Source organism: Bos indicus, chromosome 11, assembly GCF_029378745.1.
Source record: "Bos indicus isolate NIAB-ARS_2022 breed Sahiwal x Tharparkar chromosome 11, NIAB-ARS_B.indTharparkar_mat_pri_1.0, whole genome shotgun sequence".
Classification (NCBI taxonomy): Eukaryota; Metazoa; Chordata; class Mammalia; order Artiodactyla; family Bovidae; genus Bos; species Bos indicus.
The window spans coordinates 28,149,721-28,165,075 of record NC_091770.1 but is presented as its reverse complement, the minus strand read 5'-3'; the positions used below and the strand labels follow the sequence as shown (position 1 = coordinate 28,165,075).

Here is a 15,355-nt window from a genome sequence, read left to right as displayed (position 1 = left end):
CAATATAAACAAAAAGAAAGCTCCACCACAGCCTGGCCATGGTGCCGCATGCATTGATTTATTACTAAAAATGCTCAAAAATCCTCAGACCCATGCCAGACTCCAGGCAACAGCACTCTGAATTCTCTGTCCCACTGCCCTTAGCAAAACTACCCTCTGACACTCAGCTCAGCTCATCTGCACATGTCCACCCATCCCATCTCATACAAGTTCTCTTCTGTCTCTTCTTGAGGTGACAGAATAGACAAGAATGAAGCAACCGCATGAAGAGAGACGATTTCGTAGCATGGGTCGTTTATCTATGTGATTTAGCCGCTGGCGCCCTCTGGTGTTGTAACACCAGACCTGTCCATCCTAATGAAACAAATTTGCTCAGGTTGACTGGTCAGCAAAACAAGAAAGATCTTTGGGGACTTCATTTTTCATTTAAAAAAATTCTGTTATTTCTTTGGGAGAATTTTGTAGTTGTCTTAATATGTAAGGTTAAAAAAAAAACAAACCCAGTGACATGTCAGTTAACATGAACCACATGAAAAAGCGACTTCGAAAGAGCTTTGAAAAGTCTGGAAACACGAGGGCAAAGCTGGCTGAGAGAAGAGAACTTGACATAATTTAAGCAGCCACAGTCGGGTTCCTGGAAGCTGGAAGTAACATCTGGAGGCCGCAGGTCAGGAAGAGAAAGTAAATGTTAGAACCAAAGAAACGTGAAGCTCATTTATGGTAATGCAAGGCAGACAAACCAGTTGAATCACCCCCTTCTCTCCCTCATCTGGACTGGTGAGCACCCAGCGCCAGTTCCCTGAGGATTCCCAATCTAGGCTGCTTCATATTGTTCATTTTTCAACCGCTTCACCGGGATGAGCTGCACTGCTGCTGCTGCTGCTAAGTCACTTCAGTTGTGTCCGACTCTGTGCGACCCCATAGATGGCAGCCCACCAGGCTCCCCCATCCCTGGGATTCTCCAGGCAAGAACACTGGAGTGGGTTGCTATTTTCTTCTCCAATGTATGAAAGTGAAAAGTGAAGTGAAGTCGCTCAGTTGTGTCCGACTCTTAGCGACCCCATGGACTGCAGCCTACCAGGCTCCTCCGTCCATGGGATTTTGCAGGCAAGAGTACTGGAGTGGGGTGCCATTGCCTACTCCGAGCTGCACTGCTGGGGCTCTTCAAAAAGGAAGATTATGATTCTGCTTCTGCCCAGTGTCTCATCACACATTCGCTGAGCTCCTACTCTGCGCTATAGGTGGTGCTGCCCTCAGGACAGACAGGGGCTGGGGCATGCTGACCTGCATTCTGGCTCCCATGTTTCCACCCTTTCCATAGCTGAGATTAAAGCTGGTGTTGCAGTGGGGTGGGTTAGGCTGTTTGGAATCCTCCCAAAGCAGGCAGAAGACCTTGAGAGAGAACAGTGACAAAGGCAGATGGGCAGGCCTAAGTGTCCTCCAGAAATCTCTACATGAGAGTCATATGGCCCTTGTGGGTGAGCCAGAGCAGTGGTTTGATAGCATAACAGGTTACAGCCAGCCACATCATGCTCAGGGGCAAAACACACACAACTGTGAGCAGGAAGTTGTGTGTTTGTGTCATGGAGGTTGGCAGGGATGGGAGAGTGCTTGATGCATACAGAGTCCTGGGCAGGAGACAAGAATGGGAGTAGCAGATGTACACAAAAAGGCTTAAAAGGATCCCAGCAAATTGTTAGCAGAGGTTAGGGCTGGAAACAGACATGGTAAGAGAATATAACGGACTTTCATATTTTTATACATATACTTAAGTCTTGCTAGAATCTTTCATAGAATTATTTGTGTATTATTTGTGTTTTTTTAACTCTAAAAATACAAATAAAAGTTGAAGATATGACAAGGAAAAGTGAAAGTCACTCAGTTGTGTCCAGCTCTTTGTGACCCCATGGGCTATACAGTCCATGGAATTCTCCAGGCCAGAATACTGGAGTGGGTAGCCTTTCCCCTCTCCAGGGGATCTTCCCAACCCAGGGATCGAACCCAGGTCTCCTGCACTGCAGACGGATTCTTTACCAGCTGAGCCATAAGGGAAGCTCAAGAATACTGGAGTGGGTAACCCATTCCTTCTCCAGCAAATCTGGAGATGACAAGGAAACTGTTTGTTAAAAAATAATAGTAAAGGGCTGATATTTTCAAAACTGATGAGAATATAAATCCTTTTTCATAACTTTACTGTTTTTGTTTTTTTTTTAATATCCATTTTTTTTAATGGAAGGAAGGAAGAAAGGAAGGGAAGGGAGAGAGAAAACCTTCCCTGCTTCCTATCTTTGTAGCTCCTATGCCACTTTTCATCACTTTCATTATGATTCTCAGAAGGTGGGCACGCAGTTGGAGTTAAAAGGAAGCCCAGGGTCGCCTAGCCAGGGGGCCTCCCTGCAACTACCCAGCCCAAGCAGTGGCAGAACCAGCACAGATCAGTTTCCCGGACTCCTAATCTGGGATCTTCACTGCTTCCAGCTCTCTGCCTAGGGGGTTTGCCCCAAATAGATGGCCTGATCTGTATTACCTGCAGGAACGGGAGTGACTCTCTCCCCCTTAGTCCACAAAAGCAGCCTCGGCTCACAGCTGCTATTAGGATAGGATCTCAGAGAGAGTCAAGAAGCCAGGAAGGAGACTCTTCAGGACTTTCCAGGCCAGGCCTTTTCCAACTGTACGTCATTCCCTACCTTGGCACAGAGCTGCAGTCAGGGTGGACAGGCAGGAGCAGGGGGCTCACCCCAGAGGAGGACAGGGAAGCCAGGGCTGCTGCAGGTGCTGCAGGGCAGACTGAATTGTGTAAAGAGGTCTGGCTTTCTGTTAAACTGACCCAGATGCTGGGTGATGTCAAGGCAGCTGTGCTGGAGACATGTAAGCTCACAGGCAGAAGAGAAGTAGGGAGCGGGGCGGGTGGCCAGGGCAGGTGAGAACCCCACATCTTCTTTAGAGAAGGAAACAAAAATCATAAGGTATTGGGAGTCTTTACCTCTGGGGAAACTGACTCCATAAGTCAATGGAGAAATAAAGCACATGTGAGAGGACTCTGGAGGCATTCACTGTGCAGATGAAGGTCAGGTTAAGGAAGCAGTAGACTTAAAATGAAGAACAAAAAGAGCAAATGCCTCAGTGATGCTAGTATTTGAACATCTGAAGCTAATTTTTGCACAGGCTACTAGTGGCTGAGGTGCTCAGACAGACCCTCAATGAGTCTATAGAGAGGTACAGCGCACCTGTGCCAGCACTTAAGTCGTAAGATAAAGGACAGGAGGAAGTCCCCCGGTGGTCCAGCGGTTAGGACTCTGCACTTTCACTGCCAAAGGCACAGGTTCAATCCCTGGTTGAGAAGCTAGGACCCTGCTAGGTGACCAAAAGAAAAAAGACAGCAATGAAACATCCTGCCTTAGTGCTGGTGTCTTTCTACCCTGATAAAGGAGCTCAGTTCCTCAAACACAGCCTCTGAGCACTCTCCAGGCGTCTGGCCCCTCTGGGCTGCGGGAGGGAGGAGGCAGCCTTGAGGGTGGTGGTGGGTTCCCACGGGTCCCTGGTCGTACCCCTCTGTGTGCACTGGTCTCCATCCCCGCCAGTAAAAGGGGGTAATAATGCTCTCTCTCCCTGGCTGACAGAGGGACAGTCTCTGGAAGAGTATATCCACCACCCTTGAACCCGTGTGGCTCAGGCAACTTCAGGCTGAAGGGAGAGTGACCAGGACCATCTCATGGATCCTTCTCTATAGATGCAAGCTTGAGAAAACCCCATTTCATTGAAAATACCTAAACGTTTTATCCCCAGGAGTGGGATGGGCAACAAAGCTGAAGCTATAGACCAGCAGGTCAACTGGCTTGTATCCCACCATGACCAGGGGATGGGGGCTCCAGCCCAGGAGGCCAAGCCAGCCTGATTCAACAAAGGTGAAGACCTGATGGAGTCTCCATAGACAGGAGAGGGTGTGGATCACAGACCAGAGGCAGTGCAGGAGCCAGCTGCCTGGGTTTAACTCCAGCTTCCTGGGGACTTGCTCTGAGACCCCAGGCAGGTCAGTAATTTTTGATTTCTTTTTCTTAGCAATCAAAGGAGTGGAACCAGACTTAGACCCAGATAAGAGGGGCCCCTGCCTAGGACCCTCCCAGCCTCTTCTGGCCATCACCCTCTCCACAGGATAAGGGGCCTGCAGGGACAAAAAGACTTGAGGTTGAAAAAGGATAAAAAGCGAGAAGAAAACACAGGGGGTTGGGGGGCAGTGAAACCACTCTGTAGGATACTGTAAGGGTAGATGCATGTCATTATACATGTCAAAACCCGCAGAGTGCCCAACACCAAGAGTGAAACTAATGTAAATTATGGACATTGGGCGATTGTGATATGTCAGTGTAAGCTCAGCAACTGTTTAACAAATGCATCTCTCTGGTGGGGGAGATGTTGATGCTGGGAGAGGCTGGGTATATGTGGGGGCAGGCTATATACAGGAAATCTCTGTATCTTCTGCTCAGTTTTACTGTGAATCTAAAAAATGAGAGAGAAAAGCACAGCAGAAGGAGAAAAGAAGCAAGAGGGAAAAGGCCAAGCCATGGTAACAGAGGACAGGACAGGAGTATCTGTAAGCCTCTGTTGGGGCCCTAAGTTCTGAATGGCCTCTACCTTCTCATCTCTGTGTAGCCTGTTCCTCTCATGTCCCGCTGGCTCCAATGACCAGGAATCCTCACTTGAGGCAGCTTCATTCTCCCCATCCTTTACTTGAGCAGGCTTAGGGTGCTTCCTGCCAAAACAGAGCTGAACACACGGTTCCCTGGCCCTGCCTTCTCCCGGGGTCATCCAGGGACCCACAGCTCTGGCAGCCACATCTGGGTGTCTGGGCTGCCTCTTTAAGTTATCAATATTTATGAGATGATGGTGTCTTCATTTAGATTCCCTAGATAGATCAATAATTAATAGAGTTACTTAAAACCAGACATGGTCTCATCGGAGTCCCATCCAAAGCAGGCGCGCTGCTTCCTGGCAAGCACTACACCACTCTCCAAGAGCGCATCACTCCTCTGCTGAAAGCATTCGAGACTCCTGCTGCACTGCTTTCTTTCTCTTCTTTTTGTTTCCATGTCACTTAATGGCAAAAAGGATTTTGGACAGGCCCTGTTTCTTTCAGGTCATGTGCTGGAATTCTAGAAAGGGAAACGACATCTGGGAAGCTCACACAGAACCTAAGATGTGTCAGCGACCAGCGCTTCCTCCCGTCCTGTTCGTCCTCACTTCTTACGACAGCTATTTCCAACCCTCCTTGCGCCTTCCACACCCCCCTTACTTCTCACCTCAACTCTGAAAAGGATCTCCTATTTCAGAAGTAAGGGAACTCACTCCCCACTGCTGCCCCACCCCGTAACTCAGAAGCCTGGCCAATGTCTGTATTGATCAAAGTTGGGGATATTAACAAGGGTTAGCTAATAAAATGAAATGGCGTGCTATTTATTGTCTTTCATCACTGGTAACACTCTAATTAATGTCATCACTACCTAATCTTTATTATCAACATCAGAAACAGAGTAATTAAAAAGACTTTTCTGCTCTCATGTTAGAAGTGCTACAGTCTGGGGTTGTCTTTTATCTGCTGACCTTTTTTTTTTTTTTAATTATTGTTGGAGCATAGTTGCTTTACAATGCCCTGCTTGCAACGTTGTGCAGCAAAGTGAATTAGCCATACATAAGCGTGTGTGTTAGTCACTCAGTTGTGTCCAACTCTTTGCAAACCCATGGACTGTAGCCCGCCAGGCTCCTCTGTCCATGGGATTTCCCAGGCAAGAATACTGGAGTGGGTGGCCATTCCCTTCTCCAGGGGATCTTCCCAACCCAGGGATCGAACCTGAGTCTCCTGCATTGCAGGCAGACTCTTTACAGTCTGAGCTACCGGAAGCCGTATACATATATCCCCTCTTTTTTGGATTTCCTTCCCATTTAGGTCACCACAGAGTTTCAAGCAGTGTTCCCTGTGCTATAAAGTAGTTCTCCTTAGTGATCTATTTTATACATAAATGCTGGAGAGGGTGGGAGACCAGGGAATCCTCTTACACTGTAGGTAGGAATGTAAATTAATACAGCCACTATGGAGAACAGTAAGGAGTTTCCTTTAAAAACTTAATTAAAAAAGGAACTTATTTTTAACTGCAGTGCCCTCAAAAGATTCAGAACTTAAATGACCATTCTGCCAGTCATCTCCTCCTAGACTCCCTTCCCTGACACAGGACATGTATCCATACCCAGGCCTGGCTTTGAGTCTTTCCCTTCACCAGGAGGAGGGGTATCCATCTCTCCATCCCTGTTCTATCAACAATTCCCTATCTCTCCTGGCTCACTAATGGTCTCTTTTTCCACTGTCTTTTTTGTGATTATATAAAATATCCTGAAAATACTTCACCTTCTGTTTTCACTCCAGCCTCTGCACTTGGGTGAGCATCCCTACCAAGACAGCTCCTGCTGAGTGCACTAGTGATCTCCTCATTGTTAAATCCAACTCCATGTTCCACCTTTTTTTTTCAGTTTTATTGAAGCATAACTGACCTACAATGCCATGCTGGTTCCAGGTGCACAAACATAACGATTCAATATTTCTATACATTACAAAATGAGCACCACAATAAGTCTAGTTACCATCTGTCACCATACAAAGATACTACAGTATTATTCAGTCTATGCCCCATGTTGTACATTTCATCTCTGTAACTTTTATTTTGTAACTGGAAGTGTGTACCTCTTAATCTCCCTCATCCCCCATTCACCTACCCTCCAGCAACCACCTGTTTGTTCTCTATATCTATGAGTCTGTTTCTGTTTTATGTATTGTGGTGCTGGAGAAGACTCTTGAAAGTCCCTTGGACTGCAAGGAGATCTAACCAGTCAATCCTAAAGAAATCAACCCTGAATATTCATTGGAAGGACTGATGCTGAAGCTGAAGCTCCAATACTTTGGCCACCCGATGTGAAGAGCCGACTCCCTGGAAAAGACCTTGATGCTGGAAAAGATTGAAGCCAAAAGGAGAAGAGGACAGCAGAGGATGAGATGGTTAGATAGCATCACTGACTCAATGGACATAAATTTGAGCAAGCTCAGGGAGATAGTTAAGGACAGGGAAACCTGGTGTGCAGCAGTCCACGGGGTCACAAAGAGTGGGACACAACTTAGCAACTGAACAACAATAGCAACAACAAGAAGATTCTATGCACGATTTGTCTTTCCCTGTCTGACTTATTTAACTAAGCATAATACCTCTAGGTCTACTCATGTTGTCACCAATGTCAAGATTTAATTAATTTTTATGGCTGAGTACTACTCCACTGCACACACGCATGTGTGAGTGTGTGTGTGCACACAACACCTCTTCTTTACCCATCCATCTGTTGATGGATACTTAGGTTGCTTCCATATCTTGGCTATTGTAAATAATGTTGCAGTGAACACAGTGGGTATGTGTATCTTTTCAAATTAGTGTTTCTATTTCTTCAGGAAACTAGCCAGAAGTGGAGTTGCTGGATCATATGGTAGTTCTATTTTCCCATGTTGTACTTTTTACTTTAAATAACTTTTTGGAAGCATTTGGCACTATCCATCACTCCCTTTTTAAATTTTTTAAAAAGTACTCTCAGTTCTTTCGGCTTCTATGATTCCACTCCGTGCTGCTTTCCCTCCTATCTACGAGGCCCTTCCCTCAGAGCGTGCAGTTCCTCTGCACACGCATCCTAGGATGCTGATACCCTACCTCATCCCCAGACTCCCAAGGTGTCTTCTTCTTTCTTCACTCAAGGTACTTATCCTGGGGGTGATATCTACTTTATAGGCTAACTACTACTCAAACATTGACAAATCCAAATCTAAATGCTCCATCTAGACGTCTTTCCCGAGTGTCACTGAGAATTTCCAACAGTCAGACAGCTTCATGTACTTTCCACTGGCGTCTCAAAGTTAACACGTCCCCAGCTCAACTCCACCATCTCTGCCTCCAGCCCTGCCCTCCCTCATGGGTTCCCTGTCTCAGCAAGTGGTGTCACCATCCTCCCAGCTGGATCTGATCCCTACAGACAATAAATCACTCATCAACACCTCCTAGGTTATTTTCCTTCTCTGTTCCCACTACAGCCAATACCTTATTTCCAATCTCTCACTGGGATCCTTTCAGTGACCAATCGGTTCACAGCTTCAGTTTCCTTCTTATACTTTAGCTCTTTCTCTAATTTTTCCACAATGGGAATTTATTAATGATGCATTCAGTAATAATAAAATACTGTTTTTATAACAAACTAATTTCATAGTTTAATACCTTTTCATTTTTAAGCTTAAATTTACTTAATAAAATTTTAATATTTAATAAAATAATAAAAACTTGTTTTTAAATAGTGTCTGTGAGGTATTCCTAGCCAATAGTTCATGGTTGTCCAACTCTGTGAGCAAGTTAGACTAGCTTGTGACACTGGACCCCAGAGTGTGAACTCACCTCCCCATATTATGTGGTATTACCTGTGTCCCTTAGTACACACATTTGAGCAGAAGTCAATTCAAAGGCAGAACAGCAGGAAATAAAGGAGGAAACTCAGACCCAGAGGTCAAGGTTCAAACCCTACCTCTGCTCACGAGCTACATGAAGAGGTTAAATTAGTCTCTGAGCCTATTTCCTCATGGGGGCCAGAGGGATAATATAACATCCATCACAGGTCTGTGAAGGAGCAATCTGTCTCACGTGACAGCATTTTAGAAGGCGTTTTTCTGAAAGTAAACTATGAACCACGGATGGTGACAGAAAAAATGTCTGTGACTTATTTCACAGTCTAACTCCAAAAACTTTTCTTCCCTTCTACTCCAGTGTATCTTTTCCTTAATTTTTTCCTGGACTTTTTCAGACTCATCTTGTGGTCCCAGCTTGTTCACTATCTTAAAAGGTGGAGTCACACTTTCTCTCTTCTGATTCCCTCTATGGAGTCCGCTGGAAGGCCTCTGCACAGAGACTGTCTGGCAAATGCTCAGAGTAACTAACAACAGCTTAGCAAGGGCTTGGGCCCAGGCCTTTGGTCAGCCCTGGAAAGCACTCTCGAGGCTCCAAGAAGAAAGATTCTTTAAGTGGAGGGACAGAGGGGCTCAGGTGCAAGGGGAGTGGGGGAGCAGGACCCAGCGCCTTACCTTTGCACTGCAGACCCTGCCGCAAGAGGCCCCAGAGCAAGGAGCCACAGTGGTCGCAGAAGGTGGGGACCTTGTAGTTGTGGATCCCGAACTTGTGAGGCATGTTGACACTGAACCGCTGGGAGCCCACCTGCAGGGACGGCAAATCACAGGGTCAAAGCCAAGCTCCTTGCTCTGAAGCCTCTCTGGGAACATGGTGAAGACAGCCTTCCTCCCAGGGCCCTGACCCCACTTTCTCTGTGGCCTCTGATCCCCTACCAGTCCCATCCGGGACTCCAGACCTCCAAATCCCATGGCACATAGCACTCAATCTGCACCTCACATTTTGGCCTTGAAGAGTTGTCATTAGGGGACAGGACTGTGGGATCAATGAGACCCTGGGGGCAGAAGAGGCAGGAAACATATTACTGTACGTACTGAAGACATGCTGGGTCGATACTAAGAGGAGAGTCGTGGTCTCCCAGGACTGGCCCCAGAGGGATGTGGTGACAACCAAGGTAAGAGGTAGGGAAGCATCCCAGGTGACTAGGAGGTCTGTGGGGGCAGGAGAGCTGTGTGACCCTCAGCTGCAGCCACTAAGGACTCTGAAGTATCAGACGATGGTGAGTGAGAATGATGACAAACACACAAGACTGGGCTGCAGGGTCAGAGAGCCTGCGAGTATCCAGGAGGGCAGCACAGGTACAGTTCAGACGCACACAGCACTCAGAGGAAGATACAGCATCAGAGGGGTGAGGAAGACCAACAGCAAGGACTCGGGGAGGGAGAAAAGGGAGAGAGAGAATCTTCCTATTAAAAGCCAAAGAGGAAGAGAAGGAAGGAAGATAACACAGAGAGAGAGCATTCTTGGTTAGTTGGGGAACGGCTAGAGTCCTAAGTGTGAGCACAGAGACACAAGACAGGATGAGGCCATCAGCCAAGTGCTTGTGGCCAAAAGTTCCAGGGAGCCCGTTGGCAGAGCCCCCTTTTAACGGGAGGGCATTACATGCTTGGTGTTTAGAGCCATGTGAGTGTGGGGTGTATATGTATGATGAGTGTATACATGCCTCACACTGCAGGTGGTTACACAAAAGAATGAAATTGAAGGTTCGTCCCCCGAGGGCTGTGCCCAGCAGAGGGCACAGTCATCACCCCAATGGGCCAGGAATATAATTAAAAGAGACTGGCTTCAGGGAGCAGCAGGACAGGCAACCAATTCCACTACACTAAGAAACCCAATCAATCCCTGGCAATTAATCTCCCTTGGGACATGTACCAAGTTTGGGAACACGCCTCATTGGTAACTTCTTTTTCAGTGCTCAATATGCCAGAAAATACAATCAGAAAGACTAGGTCACAGATTAAGCTGGGTTCTGTGCATTTCAAATCTCAACACTCTAGCCTGCATGGCATGAAGTCATAGGGTCTCCTTCCAAGGAGGTGTGAAAGAAGTTTAAACATCTGCAGAGGTTCACAATTGATAAAACTTATGAGATCATCTTTTAAAAACTTATTGAGACTTATGAGCTCCTTAGACTTCCCTGGTGGCTCAGATGGTAAAGCATCTGCCTAAAATGCGGGAGACCTGGGTTCAATCCCTGGGTTGGGAAGGTCCTCTGGAGAAGGAAATGGCAACCCACTCCAGTACTCTTGCCTGGAAAATCCCACGGATGGAAGAGCCTGGTAGGCTACAGTCTGTGGGGTCGCAAAGAGTCGGACACGACTGAGCAACTTCACCTATGAGCTCCTTAAGAGCAGGAATCATGTATTCCTCTTTGTTTCTGTGGGTCATGGAGCAATCATCTGGCATACAGGAAGTGCTCAATAAAATGTCCCTAAGAAGACAGACAGACACACAGCAAGGAAGTTACCTTTTTCTTTCATTTACTTAAGAAACTAATGAGAGTAACAGCATACTTATGGTTACGATCCTACAACAGGAGTCAGGAGAGCCAGGGGACAGTGACTTGCGATTTCCTACCATGACTGTAGAACCTCAGTAAACGACTTTGGTGCTTTGGGCTGTCTGCTTTCCAGGGACATGGGATACTCAGTCTAAGCCTCGTGACTTCCTGCTTTCCAGAGATGGTGTGAAATCAAAAGGAGATGGAAATGCTTTCCATAAAGATGGAAAATGCTTTGGGTGTCAAGGTGTCACTTTGTTGAATTGTTTTTAAGAAGCAGGTAGAAGACCCTGCTTCTTAAAAATAGAAGGGCCTCCTTTTGGAAGCCTGATTATAAACCTAACTGATTATAATCCCGTCCAGGGTCTCTCTCGCCCTAATGGCCTATGATTATATGATATTTATTTATTTCACCAATAATTAAAAGTATGTCTTTGAAATCAACTATCGTGAACACAGATAACTCCTCTACTCGCATTCACACCTGTCATTTTCTCTAAGAGGTTTTTTTACCTCTGTTAGTGGATCCACTCTTCTCTCAATTACTCAGTTAAGAGAAACCTGGCTTCAAGTCAAATATTCTTGCTTCTTTACCCCTAACAACTTTTGTAACAGTCAATTTGACACAAGTTTCTAAGATGAGGAGAACACAGTACAGTGGTCAAGGACTCAGACTCTGGAACAGACTGGCTGGCATTTTCACATACTAGGATGTGAGGCTTAAGGCAAGTTAATTTGACCTCTCTATGCTTCTATTCTCTTTGTTGGAAAATGAAGATAGATCTCATTAAGGTTGTTACGGCTTTAAATAATATATGATAAAGTGCTTAAATCAGGGCACAGTAAGTACCCAATGAATGTCAGCTATTGTTATTACTGTGGTTCTTCCAGCCTCTTAAGTGTTTCTTAGATTTGCTAATCCCACTCCATTCCTCCATCACCTCATAAAGATAAGGCTCCTGCTTGCGTGTGCTGTCTCTCACTCTTTATGAGCTGTGTGGAGCCCTTGACATGTCAGTGAGTCCTTTCACTGCTTCGATGAGATAATGACATAAAATAACTCAAATTTTCCTCTGGGCTTTCTTTTGGGGACCATACAACCCTTGGCATCATATCTACACCCACAAGCCCGACTTTGAGCTGCACTCATTCTGTAGATTGTACCTCATGCCGGAAGGCTGTGGACAACTCCCTTCATTTTTGATCAACACAATGAAGAAAGCAACAGGACCTCAGAGAGATAAGGTTTTTCTTGGGGACCACAGAGGAGGCAGTGGAGGGTGGGGATGGCAGGGAAGAAAGCCCAGAATTTCAATGTTATAAATATTTACCTCGTCGGGAGTTTCCTGTTTCTTTAATCCAGCACACTTCGTAATTATGAGCTCATGGCATCTCTTGTGGACCACGCAAGTGCAGACTGCAAACAGCAAAACATGAGAGAGCTGAGCGACAAGCAGGGGAAGAAAGGTTCCATCCCGCGATTCAATGAGGTCTCTGTGGAGGAGCGAGGGGAGCCCTGCCCCTTCTGTCTCCAATGCAGAGTCTTATTGTAATGCCCTACCTGAAGCCCTTTATGCAATCACTTCAAAGCACTCTGCCATCAGAGCCATTAGGGTTTCCTAAATGCTCTGGAGAAGAATGGACCATTTATATCCAAAGGGCATCAGCAGTTTTCTCTAGTTCCGGGAGTACCGATCAATTTTCTTGCTTCTCTATGCCAGCATCAGGAAACAATCGCCCAGTTGTGAAGCACTGTCAACCCAGGGTGCTGCTGCTCCCTGTGTTCCATTCAAGGTCCCACCAGGGCTGGCTGGGGAGGTAGGGAGGCCAGCAGCACGTGAGTGGGTGTTCTGTGACTTAGAAGTTCTCTAGCTCCTTGATCTGGATATACCTTTTGTGCCAAATTTAAAATTTTTCATTGTATGTAATACTTCCCCAAGAAATGGCTGACACTCTGTCTGTAGTGTCATGGGCCAGTGTGGACAGTAGGTGATGCCAGGAATCTAAGAACTGTCACATGTGTAAACTCTTTGTTCACACATTACCTCCAGGACACAGCCACGTCCCACAGAAGCTACCCCAGTCCCCCAGGGGTGAGGCTCAAGTCAACTAGTGGCTGGTCTCCCAGTTCCAACCACAGAGAAGTCTCAGCATGACCTCATCACATACCACCCTCCAGTTCTAGATAACTTAACCTTGCATTTGTCGTCAATTAACTGGGGAATAAACAAACCCTCTCATACTTTCAAGCAACTGTTAAATCTTTAAGAGCTAATGATGATACAGAAGAGATAAAAATAAAAAAGAGAGGGAGAGAGAAAGAAGCAGCAAGGACCATGAGTGAGACAGAATAAAACAAGCAGGGCAGGAAGCTTCTTCAGGGAGCTGGAGAGTGGGGAGCCTACAGAACACACAGAACCCGGTTCAGGACACGGCGGGCCTCCAAAGGGCATCTTCCTGAAGCTTTTCATCTCATGGGGAAAGAAAAAGGCACAACGAAAACATTGCACCAAAAGGCTGAGCCCCCGGGCCACCTGCAGATAGTGGGCCCCACAGGCACTCCTATACATCTACTCCCACACAGCTATGGTGGAGCGGTGGCCAGGCAGGGACAAAAGAAAATCGGGGTCTCGCTTTGCAGAGAGAGAGCGTGACCATGGGGGGCCTACAGAGCTCTGAGTCTCATCCAACCCAGCCCCTGTTTCCACGGGCAGTCGTGATCTGAATTGACCCATGGTTCCCAGGGATTTACTTCATACAACACCCTCTTACCTTGACATTGGTATCCCTGCTTTCCTATGACACCCCTGAAAAGAAGAAAACAGCTCTTTAAGAAAATGAATTCCAGTAGGTCAAAAGCCACACAAAGCCACCCCATTCTGGCCACCGCCCACAGCGTACCAAATGCTGAGTGGAGTCCACTCAGCAGTGGGGTAGTAATCTCACTCCCACTTGAAGGGTGCCTTAAAATGACTCCTTCTGAAGGCCATCAAGAACAGCCCCAGCGCTTGGAATGGGTGCAAGGTTTGGTCAGTGTTAGGGCTCAGTTTCCTATACAAACAGCCACTCCAGCGGCCCAGCTGTGTTCTGGAAAGCCCCAGAGACCCTGCTTGCTCTCCATGGGCCTCAAGTCATTGAGCGTGCCCTTCTTTGCAGACAGTTGTGGAGAAGGATTCTCGCTGGCAAGCATATTTCCTGAGCATTCCAGGAGAAGTCAAGGTTTATAGGGCAGAGTGCGGCCAGGACTGGGAGTTCAATCTACCATTTGGGTAAAGGCCAACATCACAGATTCCTTCCATGGCCAGCATAGGGTCCCCTAAGGCAGGTTTAGGGTTAGCCTGGACACAGGACAATCCAGCCAACCTGTCCTCAGGACACCACCACCAACTGGTCAGCTCCCTGCAGTGCCCAGTCCAGTAAAAGGAGCCAGAAGTCACTGGGGCTACAGCTAAGGGAACCCAGAGTTCAGTCGTATTGGCCATGGGCTTAGAGGAGACCTGAATCTCTAAGGTAAGCTTTCAGAACCTGTTCCCCAGTTCTTGACCAAAATACAGAGATACAGGTCAGACGCCTGTCAGTCCCAGGAATAAGATGTGTCTGTGGATGGAGCTGGGCGTTATTTCTGCTTTAATCAGGTTGACTTTGCTCTAAGCTGTGTCACCTTGGATGTCCATGCCAGCCTCTGTGACTAGTTTCAGAACACCACAAGGGTGAGACAAGGTGTTCCTGGACACCATGGGAATCCAGGGGGTCCTCAGAGTGCAATTTGAACATTCTCCTTCTCCACTGATGCTGCAGTATGGCCTTGCTCACTCTCCTCCATGGGACTGCCAACATGCGAGCTCCACATCAGTTCCAGAGAGCTAAGAGAGGGGCTAGGAAGGCTGAGCATGAGCCATTAGTTGTGCGCACCAGGGTGGAATCAGGTCTCTGACATATCCTAGCTGGAGGGCCATAGGCTGGTCTCATTTCTGAGCCTCAGTATTGTTGTTAGTGGAATGGTGTTCATAATACATAGCTCATAGGATGCTGGGAAGATTTAGAGATTTCCAGAGCCAAAGAGAGACCCTGACACAAGGTAGGTATTCATCAAAAGTCTCCCTCTAATCCCCAAGGCCAGTATTCCTTGTCCTTCTCCACCTCCCCAAAAGGCCTACTACTTACCTGTTTCTGCCTATCAAAATCCTAGTCATTATAAAAAGAGAATTGCCACCTCCTCCAGGAAGCCTTCCCTGAGTACTCCAGCCAATGCATCTCTCTTTTCTGAAATCTCAGCATCCTATCAGCACCAATGTTATGACAGTTACTAAGAACTGCTTTGTAT

The 15,355-nt window shown here is 46.9% G+C and overlaps 1 protein-coding gene across 4 annotated transcripts in view; it reads right to left on the bottom strand.

The window, feature by feature from the left end:
• Positions 1 to 15,355, bottom strand: part of PRKCE (protein kinase C epsilon) — a 542,406-nt gene that overhangs the window by 181,747 nt on the left and 345,304 nt on the right. For all 4 annotated transcript variants that reach the window (XM_019970093.2, XM_070798091.1, XM_070798090.1 and 1 more), the window contains exons 5-7: positions 13,804 to 13,838; positions 12,363 to 12,448; positions 9,149 to 9,278 (exon numbers count right to left, since the gene is read on the bottom strand). In XM_019970093.2, coding sequence (XP_019825652.1) covers positions 9,149 to 9,278; positions 12,363 to 12,448; positions 13,804 to 13,838 — 251 coding nt within the window. The remainder of the gene's footprint in view (positions 1 to 9,148; positions 9,279 to 12,362; positions 12,449 to 13,803; positions 13,839 to 15,355) is intronic.